Source organism: Salvelinus fontinalis, chromosome 23 (assembly GCF_029448725.1).
Source record: "Salvelinus fontinalis isolate EN_2023a chromosome 23, ASM2944872v1, whole genome shotgun sequence".
NCBI lineage: Eukaryota > Metazoa > Chordata > Actinopteri > Salmoniformes > Salmonidae > Salvelinus > Salvelinus fontinalis.
The window spans coordinates 7396508-7414547 of NC_074687.1; the positions used below are offsets into that span (position 1 = coordinate 7396508).

An 18040-nucleotide genomic window follows, 5' to 3' on the forward strand; every position below is an offset into this window, starting at 1 on the left:
ACAAAAACGAGCTTCGACTGCGAAAAATCGGTTTGAACGTCATCCAAACTCTGAGCTCTAGAACGATGCCCGAGTTTCCTACTTTGATATCCGAGTTGGATGACCGTTCAAACCGATTTTTCCCAGTCGTAGATCGTTTTTCCGAGTTCACAGTTGTCTTAAACTCACTGAAGTCGGAGATTTCCGAGTACCGAGTTCGCAGTTGTTTTGAACGCGGCATTTCTCTCACTCTCACACAGTTGTTTACAATTTCACTGTTTAATGACTCTTCTGTTGCCAAATTCGGTAAGAGAGGAAAAGAGGGAGAGGGCTCTCTGCCCATCATTGCGCAGGCATGAATGTAGGGTATGATCAGGGGACACAGGGGCAATATCGAGTGTTTCCTGCGTCAGAGGCTCTCCCGCTCTCCCTCCCAGCCTAGCTGTGTCACAGAGCTGCAGTCTCGTGATGCTTGTTTACTTCTGAAGTAGGAGGGCAGAGGCTGGGTACAGACTGGGAACAGTCACGCACCCTCCTCTCGCACGCGCCTCATCACGTTGTAAATCGCAGTTGATGCCAATTGACGTTCCGAGCATGGATAATCCATTGTAGAATCTACTAGATCATGCATCATGCCGTGTTTTTAGAATTGTGCTATAACTTGTGTAAAAAATTAATACGAATGCAAATAGACCTAATTATTTATATCATCAAGGATTGTATTACACTCCTATTATAGCATTGTTATTTATTGACAGCACCAATTTATCATAATAAAATAACATGTATGTATAACATAGGCGTACATTCACGCAAACTTCTATCAGTTTATCCACACTGAACCTGTGACGAATATAATTGAGCTTGCCCTCCATAATTCTTATTGCGCACTAACCAAACACAAGACATCATCAATGCTATACTACGCACAAACCTAATAAATACAACAATACATAACCCAAATAGCCACCAGGGTCTGTGATACGTCTCGTCATAAATAATTTGATGATAGGCTACATAGCCTAAGTTGCTCTGCGATAAGAGGATACACGTAGGCATTTACTATGCATACAGGCCTAGTAAATGCACCACAGGCTACAGATATGATCATGCGGATGGTGCATTCATATGCTAGTCTGAACTAGGAAACTCTGACATTTCCGACTTGCTAACTGGTTGAACGCGGCACATGTATAACTACAACGAGTTAGCAAATCGGACATTCCGACTAGCACATGAACAGCATCAACAGTTCCCAGATTGAGTCGCAAGAGGTCAGGAGTGTGTTTGAGAGTGAGTGTATTGTTACTACACTGTACATAGCCAGTAATATGGCATTTTAAATGTCAATATTCTTTTAAAACTTTTGTGAGTGTAATGCGTACGTTTTTTTATTGTTTATTTCCTATTTGTTTCTTGTCTATTTCACTTGCTTTGGCAATGTAAACATATGTTTCCCATGCCAATAAAGCCCATTGAATTTAATGTAATTGAGTGGGAGGGCTTTCTAACGTCTGACGGAGTCTTTTCACTATCATGCAGCCCTCTCCACCACCAATGAGCCCGGATTTGTAGGCGGATTTGCAGGTACGCCCCGTCGGCTTGCAGCGACCCAGTGTCAGTGTGAGAATTTTTTCCCTCCCCTTCTCTTTTTTTTGTAACCAAAGCTGGATGTGTAGAACGTCACATATTGTTTCCCTCTTCACTCCGGTCACTTTAGCGATATGGGTTATTTACTGTTAAACAGCTACAGACGCCGAACGCACAGCCGGCGCCTGGAGTGAAACAGTGTCTCTGAGAGATACGGACTATACAGAGTTTCTCTCCAGCCTTCGATAAGTGAGGATATAACAACAGGTTAACGAAAGTGAGATTTGTTTTTTTAAGGACGATAGAATGGCGAGTCCTCCAAATACTGGGGGAGGACACTTGTTATCCAACGCGAACATTAGTAACACAAAGATTAAGAAATGTGGATACCTCAAGAAGCAGAAGCACGGACACAAGCGCTTCTTCGTTCTGAAGGAGCCGGACGAGGGCTTCCCTGCCCGGCTGGAGTACTACGAGAGCGAGAAAAAATGGAAAAACAAGTCAGCGGCAAAGAGGGTTATACCTCTTGACTGCTGCCTCAATATCAACAAGAGAGCTGATGCCAAACACAAACACCTTATCGCCCTCTATACCAAGGACGAATATTTTGCCGTGGCGGCAGAGAATGAAAAAGAGCAGGAGAATTGGTACCGAGTCTTAACGGATTTAATGAGCGAGGGGAAAGTGTACTCAGATGGCTCCGCATCCAATTCCGCGTCCTCGCTGGTGGGGTTTGATGAGGCGAACTACGGGATGATTACGCCGGTAACTGCCGCGTATAAGGAGGTATGGCAAGTGAACCTGAAATCCAAAGGGCTAGGGCAGAGCCGGAATCTGACCGGGGTGTACAGACTGTGTTTATCCAGCCGGACTATCAGCTTCGTAAAACTCAACTCGGATGTCGCGTCCGTCAGTTTACAGCTGATGAACATTCGGAGATGCGGGCACTCAGAAAGCTTTTTCTTCATCGAGGTCGGCCGGTCAGCAGCCACGGGACCAGGCGAGCTGTGGATGCAGGCTGACGACTCAGTGGTGGCGCAAAACATCCACGAGACTATCTTGGAGGCCATGAAAGCCATGAAGGAGCTGTCAGAGTTTCGGCCGCGCAGCAAGAGCCAGTCTTCAGGCACTAACCCCATCTCCGTGCCCACCCGGCGGCACCTCAACAACCTTCCTCCAAGCCAGACCGGGCTCCAGCGGCGGTCGCGCACTGACAGCATGGCCACAACTTCCCCGGTTAGTAAATTTACCTCCTGCCGGATACGCACTGCCAGCGAGGGAGAAGGCACCATGGCGCGCCCCATGTCTGTGAACGGGAGTCCCCTCAGCCCCGGTATTCAACCGAACCTATTAGGGAGATCAAACACCATTACAGCCCGGCCCTGTCGGACATTTGAATCCTCCTCCCTCCAGCACAGTAAGTCCATGTCCATGCCTCTGTCCCACTCTCCACCCACAGCCACCCCCAGCCCTGTCAGCCTGTCCTCCTGCTCAGAGAGCAGCGCTCCTTGCCCCTCCAGCTGCAGTGCCTCGGTCTCCCCCAGTGATGGGGGCTTCATCTCCTGTGATGAGTATGGCTCCAGCCCTGCAGGCCTGCACCTCACCCTCCGCAGTAACACCCCAGAGTCCCTGAGGGAAGACACACCCCCCTCCCGGGAAGGCAGCAGCCTGCACGGCTACATGGTGATGGAGAGACAGAACCAGAACGGTTACCGCCGGTTACCAGAGCTGGACAAGGCATACCGGAAACGCACATACTCCCTCACCACCCCGCGCCAGCACATGGCACCGCCCCAGGTCTCCTCTGCCTCATTGGACGACTACACGCTCATGAGGGCCTACACCAGTGGTGGCCAATCGGGTCGCAGCTCTCACATGGCTTCCCAAAAAGTGACCTATCCCGAGGACTATGGCGATGTCCAGATAGGCTCCAACGGTCACCTAGGCTACATGCCCATGACTCCGGGCGTGGCCCCTCAGACAGGGGGGGTCAAAGGTAATGCTTACATGCCCATGAGCCCCATGTGTGTGTCGGCCCCAAAGCAGATCATCAACCCCCGCTCTCACCCCTCTCCAGCTGGGATGGGTCCCCATACAGATTCCCCTGGCAGTGTGTCTCTGGAGGACAGCGGCTACATGAGGATGTTCTGTGGGGCCAAGATGTCTGTGGACAGCTCAGATGAGAAACTCACCAATGGGGAGTACCTCAACATGTCCCCTGTGGAGGTGTCCTTCACCCCCCCAGACTACTTCCTCACAGACACTACCCCCCAGCCTCACCCTCACCACAGACAGCCTTACTCCATCAGTTCCCTAACCCGCTCTCTCAAAGCTCAGCCCCAGAGGAACGGTGTCACAGACACGGATCAGTACGTGGTGATGAGTCTACAGAGGCAGAGGATAGAAGAGGAGTCCAACTACTGTCCCATCTCACCAGTCTCTATCGGTACGCCCCCCACCAACACCCTCTCCTCAGCCCCCTCGATCCTCAGAGCCAGCAGGGTGACCCAGGAGGGGGGTCTGGTCCACAGGGGGAGGGTGAGTCGGCCTACCCGGCTGGCCCTGGACTCTCTGAGGACACTGCCCTGTATGAGCGAACACCCTCTCCCCTCTGAGCCCAGGAGTCCCGGGGAGTACATCAACATAGACTTTGGCAACGCCACACGATACCCGCCTGTCTCTACCATGACTGAAAGCTCTGCTTCATCGCTGGGCTCGGTGGACGAGCCGGCGAGGAGTTCCCCGCCACTCTCCGAATACGTCAACATCAACATCAGCTCATGCTCTTCCAAACACAGGGATTCCCCTTCTTCAATAGGGCGCATGGAGCCGAGTCCTGTGCTCCTCGTGTGTCCCAGCCAGCCTCACAGAGAGGACCAGAGGGAGAGAGAGGAGGGGGAGGAGGAGGAGAGAGAGGAGGGGAAGGAGGAGGAGAGAGAGGAGAAGGAGGAGAGAGTCATACTGGAATATCCTCTCCAAAAGCATGTGAGCCCTGTGTGCCCGGTTGGCGCTGTAAAAGACGACTACACTGAGATGACCTTCAGTCCTACCAACCCCTCTGCCTCTCTCCCTGCCTCTCTGTGCCCCTCTGACTCCACCACCCCCCTGCCTACCAGCCCCTCGTCCTGCATCCAGAGACTCACCCTGGGGGGAGAGGGCATAGTGGTGGTCCCCCCTGTCCCTGTGGAGTCCTTCCTCCTGGGGGGTCCCTCCATCCCCCCCGTCAACCCAGACAGGGGGGCTAAGGTGATCCGGGCTGACCCCCAGGGTCGCAGGCGCCACAGCTCCGAGACCTTCTCCTCCACAACCACGGTAACGCCAGTGTCTCCATCGTTTGCCCACGATGCCAACATGCGGCACAGCTCGGCATCGGTGGAAAACGTGTCGCGGCTGGTCCGGAGCTCGGAGGGCTCAGACGAGGAGTATGGGAACAGCAACAGCCCCATGTGCCGGGAGACGTCGGCAGGCTACCAAAACGGACTCAACTACATTGCCTTAAACCTGATGGAAGGGAGCCTGGGGGGCTGCAGCAGTCTGGGGGGCTGTGAGGGACTGCTGAGGTTCAAGGCAGCGTGTGGATGCAAGGGGGGCATGAACGGTTTCAACGCCAGCCCCTATGCCACCATGGGCTTCAAGGAGACTGCAACAGCAGTGAAAGGTGAGCCTCTGCCGATTATGTGTGTGTCTTTGCATGCTTATCATGAGCCCATTCATTCATCCATGGCATAGAAATAGAATGAATAGAAAGGATGTCTCCATTTAATTCAATGATGGCATAATGGTTGGACTAGACATTTTAAAGTGTAGCCATGCCAGGAAGTAGAAGCAGGAATCTTACCCTTCAATGTGTGCTGTGATTTATTGAGTCAATTCAACTGACATTACGAAAAATACATTGCATTGCATGAGCTACATCAAACTGTTTAGTGTTTATGTTTGTTATTGCAAGTCCGTTTAAACAAATGTATTTGGTGTATACTGCTTATAGTGAAACTACTTACTTCAACATAGATATTATTTATTTCTCTAAACATGATTTATTAAACATGGCGGCTGAAATGATAAGTGTCGGTGCAAGTTGGAGCACAATGAGAAGTGTAGCGTATTAGTCCTGTGATGCAGCGTATTCAGTGCATATAAACTGATATTTGGAGTAGCCGTCACACACATTCAGTACATCATTAAGGCCAAGGCTGCGGGAAATACGCGTGGTGTCGTGATGCAAATGATTGAAGTTGTCTGAATTCTGTGTCAATGTGTGCGCTCGAGTCCCAGCCAGTGTTTCCTGTGACGCAGTTATTCTTCTGGACCAGACTACGCTAGTGCAAATGTACAGAGACAGGAGAAAATACCCCAACGCGTTGCTTCAATGATGCTAAAGATTTTTTTGCTCAGCATGCCAGAACAATCCATAAGGAATATAGCGGCCAGGTGGTTTCTTCATTATGTAACACAGTTATATGTGCTCTGAGAGGATTAGGATACGAGTCGGCAGATATAGTGGAAAGTAGGCTAAAACGGATTCTGTTCAAAATGATCACAGAACAGAAAATACATCGATTTAGGGGACAATTCACCTACCAAATCACACTTCAACCCTGTCCATAAATATTGATGGGTCCCGTTTAAAGGATGGGAGGTTGGGGAAACCAAAACATTACCTTTCACCTCGTTCCTGGCTTATGTCTACTGTAGTATCAGTAGCCTGCTATACAACAGTAAATAACACACTCCCCATATATTTGGTTTGGACATTGATGGTGAAATATACATTACTTGTAGGCCTATAGGCAGCGGTTACACAATGTTGTGATCTGCAATGCCCTGGTAAAGAGAGTGCTCTCTTTCTCCTTTCCTCATCTCCTTTCACTCTTCCTCTGTCTCCCTCTCTGGCTGTAAACAGAAGGGCTGGGTGCAGTCAGTGCACTGGGTCCCCCAGAAAAAAACAAGTTGTTTATCACTTGTCAGGTATTGGGTTTCATGTTAGGAATGCTGTGTAGAAAGGCTGCTGGGAGATGTGAATTTTCACTTTTTTCCTAACCTACTGGGGGGATTGCAGATCACGTTGTTGTTTTACGGTGAGGAACTTTACAAAACAGACTAACACACACACTGCACCTGCTCTCAAGAGGATTAAAAACCTATGCACTGATTGGCCAAACATACTCAATCAAGGGTGTGTGTTAAGAAGTATAATGTCAGTGTATTTACTTATGTTTGTGAAATAAGGAATTTCACGTGTGTTTGAACATGACTGGGGTTGCAGAATTCTGGGAACTTTCAATAAATTCCCTGGTTTTCTCTGAAATAGTGGTTGGAGTATTCCCAAAATCAGGAGGAATAAGCACGAAAATCCGGAATCCTCCTACTAGGATTTCTGGAAAATGTTGCAACCCTAAGCATGTCTGCTGACTGAGTTGTTTTGTAGATATTGCAGTCATTTCCACGAAGTTGAGCAGAAAGAAAGACCTGGCCCTAAGCTACGGAAGGAGAGGAGATGGGGGAGGAGGAATGGAGACAGAGGAGTGACATGTATTAGTTTGTTTTTCAAAATCAGGACAAAACAGACCACAGTGGGAGGGAGGGGGGTAAGAACAGAGGAGGAGGGGAGACAACAAAGCAAGAGAGAAGGAGCAGAGTGGATCCGGTACGAGTTGGCTGTGGCCGGTTATTGCTTGGTTATTTATGGCATTCCTGAAAAACAAATGATCAGCCGGAGAGAAAGAACAAAGTGTTTACCAAGAAATTACAGGCTTTTCCACATTCTTCCCTCAGCACCACAACGTGACTCGTAGTCAGCATTCCACATGCTCACATTCATTTGTGATTGGCTGGATTTGGAATGCAAATCATTTGAGGCTGAATTGGCCTTTATATTTTGTGTGTGTGACAGCTGCTGTGTGTATCTATTTGAAGGTTACTCTGGCCTTGTGTTTGTAGGTTACTCTGGCCTTGTGTTTGTAGTTTACTCTGGCCTTGTGTTTGTAGGTTACTCTGGCCTTGTGTTTGTAGGTTACTCTGGCCTTGTGTTTGTAGTGTACTCTGGCCTTGTGTTTGTAGTTTACTCTGGCCTTGTGTTTGTAGGTTACTCTGGCCTTGTGTTTGTAGTTTACTCTGGCCTTGTATTTGTAGTTTACTCTGGCCTTGTGTTTGTAGTTTACTCTGGCCTTGTGTTTGTAGTTTACTCTGGCCTTGTGTTTGTAGGTTACTCTGGCCTTGTGTTTGTAGGTTACTCTGGCCTTGTGTTTGTAGGTTACTTTGGCCTTGTGTTTGTAGTTTACTCTGGCCTTGTGTTTGTAGGTTACTCTGGCCTTGTGTTTGTAGTTTACTCTGGCCTTGTGTTTGTAGATTACTCTGGCCTTGTGTTTGTAGTTTACTTTAGCCTTGTGTTTGTAGTTTACTCTGGCCTTGTGTTTGTAGTTTACTCTGGCCTTGTGTTTGTAGTTTACTCTGGCCTTGTGTTTGTAGTTTACTCTGGCCTTGTGTTTGTAGTTTACTCTGGCCTTGTGTTTGTAGTTTACTCTGGCCTTGTGTTTGTAGTTTACTCTGGCCTTGTGTTTGTAGATTACTCTGGCCTTGTGTTTGTAGTTTACTTTAGCCTTGTGTTTGTAGTTTACTCTGGCCTTGTGTTTGTAGGTTACTCTGGCCTTGTGTTTGTAGGTTACTCTGGCCTTGTGTTTGTAGGTTACTTTGGCCTTGTGTTTGTAGTTTACTCTGGCCTTGTGTTTGTAGGTTACTCTGGCCTTGTGTTTGTAGTTTACTCTGGCCTTGTGTTTGTAGATTACTCTGGCCTTGTGTTTGTAGTTTACTTTAGCCTTGTGTTTGTAGTTTACTCTGGCCTTGTGTTTGTAGTTTACTCTGGCCTTGTGTTTGTAGTTTACTCTGGCCTTGTGTTTGTAGTTTACTCTGGCCTTGTGTTTGTAGTTTACTCTGGCCTTGTGTTTGTAGTTTACTCTGGCCTTGTGTTTGTAGTTTACTCTGGCCTTGTGTTTGTAGTTTACTCTGGCCTTGTGTTTGTAGATTACTCTGGCCTTGTGTTTGTAGGTTACTCTGGCCTTGTGTTTGTAGGTTACTCTGTCCTTGTGTTTGTAGGTTACTCTGGCCTTGTGTTTGGAGTTTACTTTGGCCTTGTGTTTGTAGTTTACTCTGGCCTTGTGTTTGTAGTTTACTCTGGCCTTGTGTTTGTAGTTTACTCTGTCCTTGTGTTTGTAGGTTACTCTGTCCTTGTGTTTGTAGGTTACTCTGTCCTTGTGTTTGTAGGTTACTCTGGCCTTGTGTTTGTAGGTTACTCTGGCCTTGTGTTTGGAGTTTACTCTGGCCTTGTGTTTGTAGGTTATTCTGGCTTTGTGTTTGTAGTTTACTCTGGCCTTGTGTTTGTAGATTACTCTGGCCTTGTGTTTGTAGGTTACTCTGGCCTTGTGTTTGTAGGTTACTCTGGCCTTGTGATTGTAGGTTATTCTGGCCTTGTGTTTGTAGGTTACTCTGGCCTTGTGTTTGTAGTTTACTCTGGCCTTGGGTTTGGAGTTTACTTTGGCCTTGTGTTTGTAGATTACTCTGGCCTTGTGTTTGTAGTTTACTCTGGCCTTGTGTTTGTACTTTACTCTGGCCTTGTGTTTGTACTTTACTCTGGCCTTGTGTTTGTAGTTTACTCTGGCTTTGTTTTTGTAGATTACTCTGGCCTTGTGTTTGTAGGTTACTCTGGCCTTGTGTTTGTAGGTTACTCTGGCCTTGTGTTTGTAGATTACTCTGGCCTTGTGTTTGTAGGTTACTCTGGCCTTGTGTTTGTAGGTTACTCTGGCCTTGTGTTTGTAGTTTACTCTGGCCTTGTGTTTGTAGTTTACTCTGGCCTTGTGTTTGTAGGTTACTTTGGCCTTGTGTTTGTAGGTTACTCTGGCCTTGTGTTTGTAGTTTACTCTGGCCTTGTATTTGTAGTTTACTCTGGCCTTGTGTTTGTAGTTTACTCTGGCCTTGTGTTTGTAGTTTACTCTGGCCTTGTGTTTGTAGGTTACTCTGGCCTTGTGTTTGTAGGTTACTCTGGCCTTGTGTTTGTAGGTTACTTTGGCCTTGTGTTTGTAGGTTACTCTGGCCTTGTGTTTGTAGTTTACTCTGGCCTTGTATTTGTAGTTTACTCTGGCCTTGTGTTTGTAGTTTACTCTGGCCTTGTGTTTGTAGTTTACTCTGGCCTTGTGTTTGTAGGTTACTCTGGCCTTGTGTTTGTAGGTTACTCTGGCCTTGTGTTTGTAGGTTACTTTGGCCTTGTGTTTGTAGTTTACTCTGGCCTTGTGTTTGTAGGTTACTCTGGCCTTGTGTTTGTAGTTTACTCTGGCCTTGTGTTTGTAGATTACTCTGGCCTTGTGTTTGTAGTTTACTTTAGCCTTGTGTTTGTAGTTTACTCTGGCCTTGTGTTTGTAGTTTACTCTGGCCTTGTGTTTGTAGTTTACTCTGGCCTTGTGTTTGTAGTTTACTCTGGCCTTGTGTTTGTAGTTTACTCTGGCCTTGTGTTTGTAGGTTACTCTGGCCTTGTGTTTGTAGTTTACTCTGGCCTTGTGTTTGTAGATTACTCTGGCCTTGTGTTTGTAGTTTACTTTAGCCTTGTGTTTGTAGTTTACTCTGGCCTTGTGTTTGTAGGTTACTCTGGCCTTGTGTTTGTAGGTTACTCTGGCCTTGTGTTTGTAGGTTACTCTGTCCTTGTGTTTGTAGGTTACTCTGGCCTTGTGTTTGGAGTTTACTCTGGCCTTGTGTTTGTAGGTTACTCTGGCCTTGTGTTTGTAGGTTACTCTGTCCTTGTGTTTGTAGGTTACTCTGGCCTTGTGTTTGGAGTTTACTTTGGCCTTGTGTTTGTAGTTTACTCTGGCCTTGTGTTTGTAGTTTACTCTGGCCTTGTGTTTGTAGTTTACTCTGTCCTTGTGTTTGTAGGTTACTCTGTCCTTGTGTTTGTAGGTTACTCTGTCCTTGTGTTTGTAGGTTACTCTGGCCTTGTGTTTGTAGGTTACTCTGGCCTTGTGTTTGGAGTTTACTCTGGCCTTGTGTTTGTAGGTTATTCTGGCTTTGTGTTTGTAGTTTACTCTGGCCTTGTGTTTGTAGATTACTCTGGCCTTGTGTTTGTAGGTTACTCTGGCCTTGTGTTTGTAGGTTACTCTGGCCTTGTGATTGTAGGTTATTCTGGCCTTGTGTTTGTAGGTTACTCTGGCCTTGTGTTTGTAGTTTACTCTGGCCTTGGGTTTGGAGTTTACTTTGGCCTTGTGTTTGTAGATTACTCTGGCCTTGTGTTTGTAGTTTACTCTGGCCTTGTGTTTGTACTTTACTCTGGCCTTGTGTTTGTACTTTACTCTGGCCTTGTGTTTGTAGTTTACTCTGGCTTTGTTTTTGTAGATTACTCTGGCCTTGTGTTTGTAGGTTACTCTGGCCTTGTGTTTGTAGGTTACTCTGGCCTTGTGTTTGTAGATTACTCTGGCCTTGTGTTTGTAGGTTACTCTGGCCTTGTGTTTGTAGGTTACTCTGGCCTTGTGTTTGTAGTTTACTCTGGCCTTGTGTTTGTAGTTTACTCTGGCCTTGTGTTTGTAGGTTACTTTGGCCTTGTGTTTGTAGGTTACTCTGGCCTTGTGTTTGTAGTTTACTCTGGCCTTGTGTTTGTAGTTTACTCTGGCCTTGTGTTTGTAGTTTACTCTGGCCTTGTGTTTGTAGTTTACTCTGGCCTTGTGTTTGTAGGTTACTCTGGCCTTGTGTTTGTAGGTTACTCTGGCCTTGTGTTTGTAGGTTACTTTGGCCTTGTGTTTGTAGGTTACTCTGGCCTTGTGTTTGTAGTTTACTCTGGCCTTGTATTTGTAGTTTACTCTGGCCTTGTGTTTGTAGTTTACTCTGGCCTTGTGTTTGTAGTTTACTCTGGCCTTGTGTTTGTAGGTTACTCTGGCCTTGTGTTTGTAGGTTACTCTGGCCTTGTGTTTGTAGGTTACTTTGGCCTTGTGTTTGTAGTTTACTCTGGCCTTGTGTTTGTAGGTTACTCTGGCCTTGTGTTTGTAGTTTACTCTGGCCTTGTGTTTGTAGATTACTCTGGCCTTGTGTTTGTAGTTTACTTTAGCCTTGTGTTTGTAGTTTACTCTGGCCTTGTGTTTGTAGTTTACTCTGGCCTTGTGTTTGTAGTTTACTCTGGCCTTGTGTTTGTAGTTTACTCTGGCCTTGTGTTTGTAGTTTACTCTGGCCTTGTGTTTGTAGGTTACTCTGGCCTTGTGTTTGTAGTTTACTCTGGCCTTGTGTTTGTAGATTACTCTGGCCTTGTGTTTGTAGTTTACTTTAGCCTTGTGTTTGTAGTTTACTCTGGCCTTGTGTTTGTAGGTTACTCTGGCCTTGTGTTTGTAGGTTACTCTGGCCTTGTGTTTGTAGGTTACTCTGTCCTTGTGTTTGTAGGTTACTCTGGCCTTGTGTTTGGAGTTTACTTTGGCCTTGTGTTTGTAGTTTACTCTGGCCTTGTGTTTGTAGTTTACTCTGGCCTTGTGTTTGTAGTTTACTCTGGCCTTGTGTTTGTAGGTTACTCTGGCCTTGTGTTTGTAGGTTACTCCTGCCTTGTGTTTGTAGGTTACTCTGGCCTTGTGTTTGGAGTTTACTCTGGCCTTGTGTTTGTAGGTTATTCTGGCTTTGTGTTTGTAGTTTACTCTGGCCTTGTGTTTGTAGGTTACTCTGGCCTTGTGTTTGTAGGTTACTCTGGCCTTGTGTTTGTAGGTTACTCTGGCCTTGTGTTTGTAGGTTATTCTGGCCTTGTGTTTGTAGGTTACTCTGGCCTTGTGTTTGTAGGTTACTCTGTCCTTGTGTTTGTAGGTTACTCTGGCCTTGTGTTTGTAGGTTACTCTGGCCTTGTGTTTGGAGTTTACTCTGGCCTTGTGTTTGTAGGTTATTCTGGCTTTGTGTTTGTAGTTTACTCTGGCCTTGTGTTTGTAGATTACTCTGGCCTTGTGTTTGTAGGTTACTCTGGCCTTGTGTTTGTAGGTTACTCTGGCCTTGTGATTGTAGGTTATTCTGGCCTTGTGTTTGTAGGTTACTCTGGCCTTGTGTTTGTAGTTTACTCTGGCCTTGGGTTTGGAGTTTACTTTGGCCTTGTGTTTGTAGATTACTCTGGCCTTGTGTTTGTAGTTTACTCTGGCCTTGTGTTTGTACTTTACTCTGGCCTTGTGTTTGTACTTTACTCTGGCCTTGTGTTTGTAGTTTACTCTGGCCTTGTGTTTGTAGATTACTCTGGCCTTGTGTTTGTAGGTTACTCTGGCCTTGTGTTTGTAGGTTACTCTGGCCTTGTGTTTGTAGATTACTCTGGCCTTGTGTTTGTAGGTTACTCTGGCCTTGTGTTTGTAGGTTACTCTGGCCTTGTGTTTGTAGGTTACTCTGGCCTTGTGTTTGTAGTTTACTCTGGCCTTGTGTTTGTAGGTTACTTTGGCCTTGTGTTTGTAGGTTACTCTGGCCTTGTGTTTGTAAGTTACTCTGGCCTTGTGTTTGTAGGTTATTCTGGCCTTGTGTTTGTAGGTTACTCTGGCCTTGTGTTTGTAGTTTACTCTGGCCTTGTGTTTGTAGATTACTCTGGCCTTGTGTTTGTAGGTTACTCTGGCCTTGTGTTTGTAGGTTACTCTGGCCTTGTGTTTGTAGTTTACTCTGGCCTTGTGTTTGTAGATTACTCTGGCCTTGTGTTTGTAGGTTACTCTGGCCTTGTGTTTGTAGGTTACTCTGGCCTTGTGTTTGTAGTTTACTTTGGCCTTGTGTTTGTAGTTTACTCTGGCCTTGTGTTTGTAGTTTACTCTGGCCTTGTGCTTGTAGTTTACTCTGGCCTTGTGTTTGTAGGTTACTCTGGCCTTGTGTTTGTAGGTTACTCTGGCCTTGTGTTTGTAGGTTACTCTGGCCTTGTGTTTGGAGTCTACTTTGGCCTTGTGTTTGTAGGTTACTCTGGCCTTGTGTTTGTAGGTTACTCTGGCCTTGTGTTTGGAGTTTACTCTGGCCTTGTGTTTGTAGATTACTCTGGCCTTGTGTTTGTAGGTTACTCTGGCCTTGTGTTTGGAGTCTACTTTGGCCTTGTGTTTGTAGTTTACTCTGGCCTTGTGTTTGTAGTTTACTCTGGCCTTGTGTTTGTAGGTTACTCTGGCCTTGTGTTTGGAGTTTACTCTGGCCTTGTGTTTGTAGATTACTCTGGCCTTGTGTTTGTAGGTTACTCTGGCCTTGTGTTTGTAGTTTACTCTGGCCTTGTGTTTGTAGTTTACTCTGGCCTTGTGTTTGTAGATTACTCTGGCCTTGTGTTTGTAGGTTACTCTGGCCTTGTGTTTGTAGTTTACTCTGGCCTTGTGTTTGTAGTTTACTCTGGCCTTGTGTTTGTAGTTTACTCTGGCCTTGTGTTTGTAGGTTACTCTGGCCTTGTGTTTGTAGATTACTCTGGCCTTGTGTTTGTAGGTTACTCTGGCCTTGTGTTTGTAGTTTACTCTGGCCTTGTGTTTGTAGGTTACTCTGGCCTTGTGTTTGTAGTTTACTCTGGCCTTGTGTTTGTAGGTTACTCTGGCCTTGTGCTTGTAGGTTACTCGGGTGTTTTTGTGAATTTGATTTCAGTGTTTGAGACTTATTAGTTTATTTGTTCATTGACTCATTGAGCTGATGGCCGGTCCAAAGCTAGTGTTTTTTGGCATTGTTGTTGTTTTGGTTTTGGGGGTAGGCATGCACATTCACTGAGTGGGTTGGGGGCTGTTTAAATTTCAAAGCATACCCCCATATGGCCCACCCCTGCACCTCACTCTGCCGCCCCGGGTCAGAAACGTAACCTTTGAACTGGCCCTGGGTGTGTGAGGGCCCTTGGGATTAGCAGTGAGGAAGGGAACGCTACAAGCAAACACCAGCTATCTGCAAACAGAATAAGAAACATGTATTCACCTCTCCTACGCTCTCTAGTCCATCTCTGTGTCTGAAACTCTCTGTGTTTTTCTCTGAAGCTCTTATCATTCCTCTCTCTCATTTCTTCATGTTTTCCTCTTTTTTATGAGAGCTCTCTCTCTTTTTGGCTGTCAGGTGTTTGATAGAGACACTCATTCTCTCCCTGTTTTTATTTGGGAGCTCTGACCTCGTCCCCCCTTTTGTTTCCCTCTCTACCTCAGTGTGTGTGTAGCAGATGGTGGGGGCCGGGGTCTTGCACCTGCCCCTCCCAGCAGTGCTCACTGGTTATCTGGCCCTTCAGAGGCAATGACTGAGCACCATCTGCGTGAGAGAGAGAGGCTGAAAACAAATCCAATTTTGATAAACTCCCATATCTATGGGTGAAATACCACAGTGAGCAATCACAGCAGCAGGAGTTGTGTCCTGTTTTCACAAGAAAAGGGCCACCAGTGAAGAACAAACTCCATTGTAAATACAACCTACATTTATGTTGATTTATGTTCCCTTTTGTACTTTAACTGTTTGCACGTCATTACAACACTGTATATAGAGATAATATGACATTTGAAATGTCTTTATTATTTTGTAACTTTTGTGAGTGTAATGTTTATTGTTCATTTTTTATTGTTTATTTCCCTTTGTTTATTATCTATTTCACTTGCTTTGGCAATCTTAACATGTGTTTCCCATGCCAATAATGCCCTTTGAATTGAAATTGAATTGAGACCAAATATCACTCTAACCCTCACTCTATCTCTCTCTCTTTTCTCTCACTCACTTTTTTCCCTTTCTCTCTCTCTCTGTCCCTCCCTCTCTCTCTTTATTTCTCTCACTTTTTTGGCATTAGTTTCTGTTTACTGGAAGTCATGTGATTGAGTCTCCTAGTCAGTTGGTCTCTGCCCTTTCTCTCTCCGCCCAGAGAGCCCTCTGTCTGTAGCTCCTAGTTCCAGCTGAGGGCCTCTGGTTGGCTTTAATAAAATGCCATAGAGGTTTGTTTAACAACTAATTAAACAATTTGTAAATTAGATAGCTAAATATCCACATTACAGGAATTCCTTGAATTGCCTCCTGTTTTATGGACTTCTTTGAAAATAATAATTGCTTTCGAGAATTTGAACTGAATTAGTTACCTAAATAAACTTCACTGAGGTGGTGTGACTTTAGAGGATAGCATAGCTGTGCTGAAAAAGGCTGATTGACTTGTCAGCTGCTGTGTGTGGTTAATTATAGATCAATCCAATAATAATACCTAGACGTAGTGGCATATTTCTAATAGCGTTTGTCTTCACCTGTCCTCACTACCCTGCCCTCGCTCTGTCTTTCACCCCTCTCTCACTTCACCTCCCTTCCTCCCCTTCTCTGTCTGATACCCATAAACTAGGACGGGATGTTCCATGGTTAGATAAACTCTGTTAAAGTTCCCTACATTTAGCAGGGAGTTAAGGAGTATTACATTCTGTTCAGAATTAGACATTGTTGAGTATTTTGTTTCGAGTTAGATTTAGTGTAAGGGAGAGCACACACACACACACAGGTTTCCCAAACACTGAGTTGCAGTTAGGATCACTTAAGCCTCATGGAGCTCATGTTCTCCTGACTTCCCAGGAACAGGCTTCACTCCCTCCTCACCCATTCCTTCTTATCGCTCTCCATTTTTCTTTGGTTCACTTTATTTCCTTCCTTCTTCCTCTCTCAAATTCAAATAGAAATGTTCACATGTGGTTTGTTAACACAACCCTGTGCCCCAGCAAAAAATACTGTTGTCTGAGTTATGCTACTGCTAGGAGAACCACAGACCTGTTGTCTGAGTTATGCTACTGCTAGGAGAACCAGAGACCTGTTGTCTGAGTTATGCTACTGCTAGTAGAACCACAGACCTGTTGTCTGAGATATGCTACTGCTAGGAGAACCACAGACCTGTTGTCTGAGTTATGCTACTGCTAGGAGAACCACAGAGCTGTTGTCTGAGATATGCTACTGCTAGTAGAACCACAGAGCTGTTGTCTGAGATATGCTACTGCTAGGAGAACTACAGACCTGTTGTCTGAGATATGCTACTGCTAGGAGAACCACAGAGCTGTTGTCTGAGATATGCTACTGCTAGTAGAACCACAGAGCTGTTGTCTGAGATATGCTACTGCTAGTAGAACCACAGAGCTGTTGTCTGAGATATGCTACTGCTAGTAGAACCACAGAGCTGTTGTCTGAGATATGCTACTGCTAGTAGAACCACAGAGCTGTTGTCTGAGATATGCTACTGCTAGTAGAACCACAGAGCTGTTGTCTGAGATATGCTACTGCTAGTAGAACCACAGAGCTGTTGTCTGAGATATGCTACTGCTAGTAGAACCACAGACCTGTTGTCTGAGATATGCTACTGCTAGGAGAACCACAGACCTGTTGTCTGAGATATGCTACTGCTAGGAGAACCAGAGACCTGTTGTCTGAGTTATGCTACTGCTAGGAGAACTACAGACCTGTTGTCTGAGTTATGCTACTGCTAGGAGAACCAGAGACCTGTTGTCTGAGTTATGCTACTGCTAGGAGAACCAGAGACCTGTTGTCTGAGTTATGCTACTGCTAGGAGAACCACAGACCTGTTGTCTGAGTTATGCTACTGCTAGGAGAACCACAGACCTGTTGTCTGAGTTATGCTACTGCTAGTAGAACCACAGACCTGTTGTCTGAGATATGCTACTGCTAGTAGAACCAGAGACCTGTTGTCTGAGTTATGCTACTGCTAGGAGAACCACAGACCTGTTGTCTGAGTTATGCTACTGCTAGGAGAACCACAGACCTGTTGTCTGAGTTATGCTACTGCTAGGAGAACCACAGGCCTGTTGTCTGAGTTATGCTACTGCTAGTAGAACCACAGACCTGTTGTCTGAGTTATGCTACTGCTAGGAGAACCACAGGCCTGTTGTCTGAGTTATGCTACTGCTAGGAGAACCACAGAGCTGTTGTCTGAGTTATGCTACTGCTAGGAGAACCACAGACCTGTTGTCTGAGATATGCTACTGCTAGGAGAACCACAGAGCTGTTGTCTGAGTTATGCTACTGCTAGGAGAACTACAGACCTGTTGTCTGAGTTATGAACTTCATACTTTGTACTTTAAACTACAGTAGCATGTCTTCTCTTTTGTATATGCCTGTGGAGTGTGTGAGAGTGATGTAGAGTGTTCCTGGCTTGAGAGCAGCAGGTCTATGTATAGCCAGTGAGAAATAAATAAATAATGTGGAGAGCAGTGTGGTAGGGGGGAGGGGCACCTTCCAGGAAGGGGTAGAGGGGTGTGTGGTGGCGTGCCTGTAAGGGGGATGGGTAGGCGGTAACGGGTTTGTTTATCCGTCCCTCTACCTCCTCACTCTCTCCCCCTGTGATCAGCGTGTGTGAAATGAGCTGTATTAGGGGAGGTAGTCTCTCTCAGCTGACACACACTGCACTGAGAAGGGCTGGTTGAGTCTCCACTGATAAAAGGGGATTGTGATGGCTTGGCAGGACTGTGTGATTGGTAACCAGGGGTGTGTGTTTAGAAACCTCGGCTGTGTGTGTGAGATGATTAAGCTCTGATTCTCGGCAACT

General features: G+C 45.9%; 2 protein-coding genes across 15 annotated transcripts in view; both read left to right on the forward strand.

The window, feature by feature from the left end:
• The first annotated feature begins 1545 nt into the window (after positions 1–1545).
• Positions 1546–18040, forward strand: part of LOC129820804 (insulin receptor substrate 2-like) — a 26045-nt gene continuing 9550 nt past the window's right edge. Inside the window, exon 1 of the mRNA XM_055877787.1 lies at positions 1546–5227. Coding sequence (XP_055733762.1) covers positions 1876–5227 — 3352 coding nt within the window. The 5' untranslated portion in view covers positions 1546–1875. The remainder of the gene's footprint in view (positions 5228–18040) is intronic.
• LOC129820802 (uncharacterized) overlaps positions 5234–18040 on the forward strand; it is a 12988-nt gene continuing 181 nt past the window's right edge. Inside the window, exons 1-3 of one of the 14 annotated variants that reach the window (XM_055877780.1) lie at positions 5234–10221; positions 10630–13437; positions 13558–18040. The exon at positions 13558–18040 is cut by the window's right edge and continues 181 nt beyond it. In XM_055877780.1, coding sequence (XP_055733755.1) covers positions 7377–10221; positions 10630–13437; positions 13558–14159 — 6255 coding nt within the window. In that variant the 5' untranslated portion in view covers positions 5234–7376 and the 3' untranslated portion in view covers positions 14160–18040. Of the gene's footprint in view, positions 10246–10629 lie in introns of all 14 variants that reach the window. The other 13 variants (XM_055877779.1, XM_055877778.1, XM_055877782.1 and 10 more) reach the window with 13 other exon arrangements.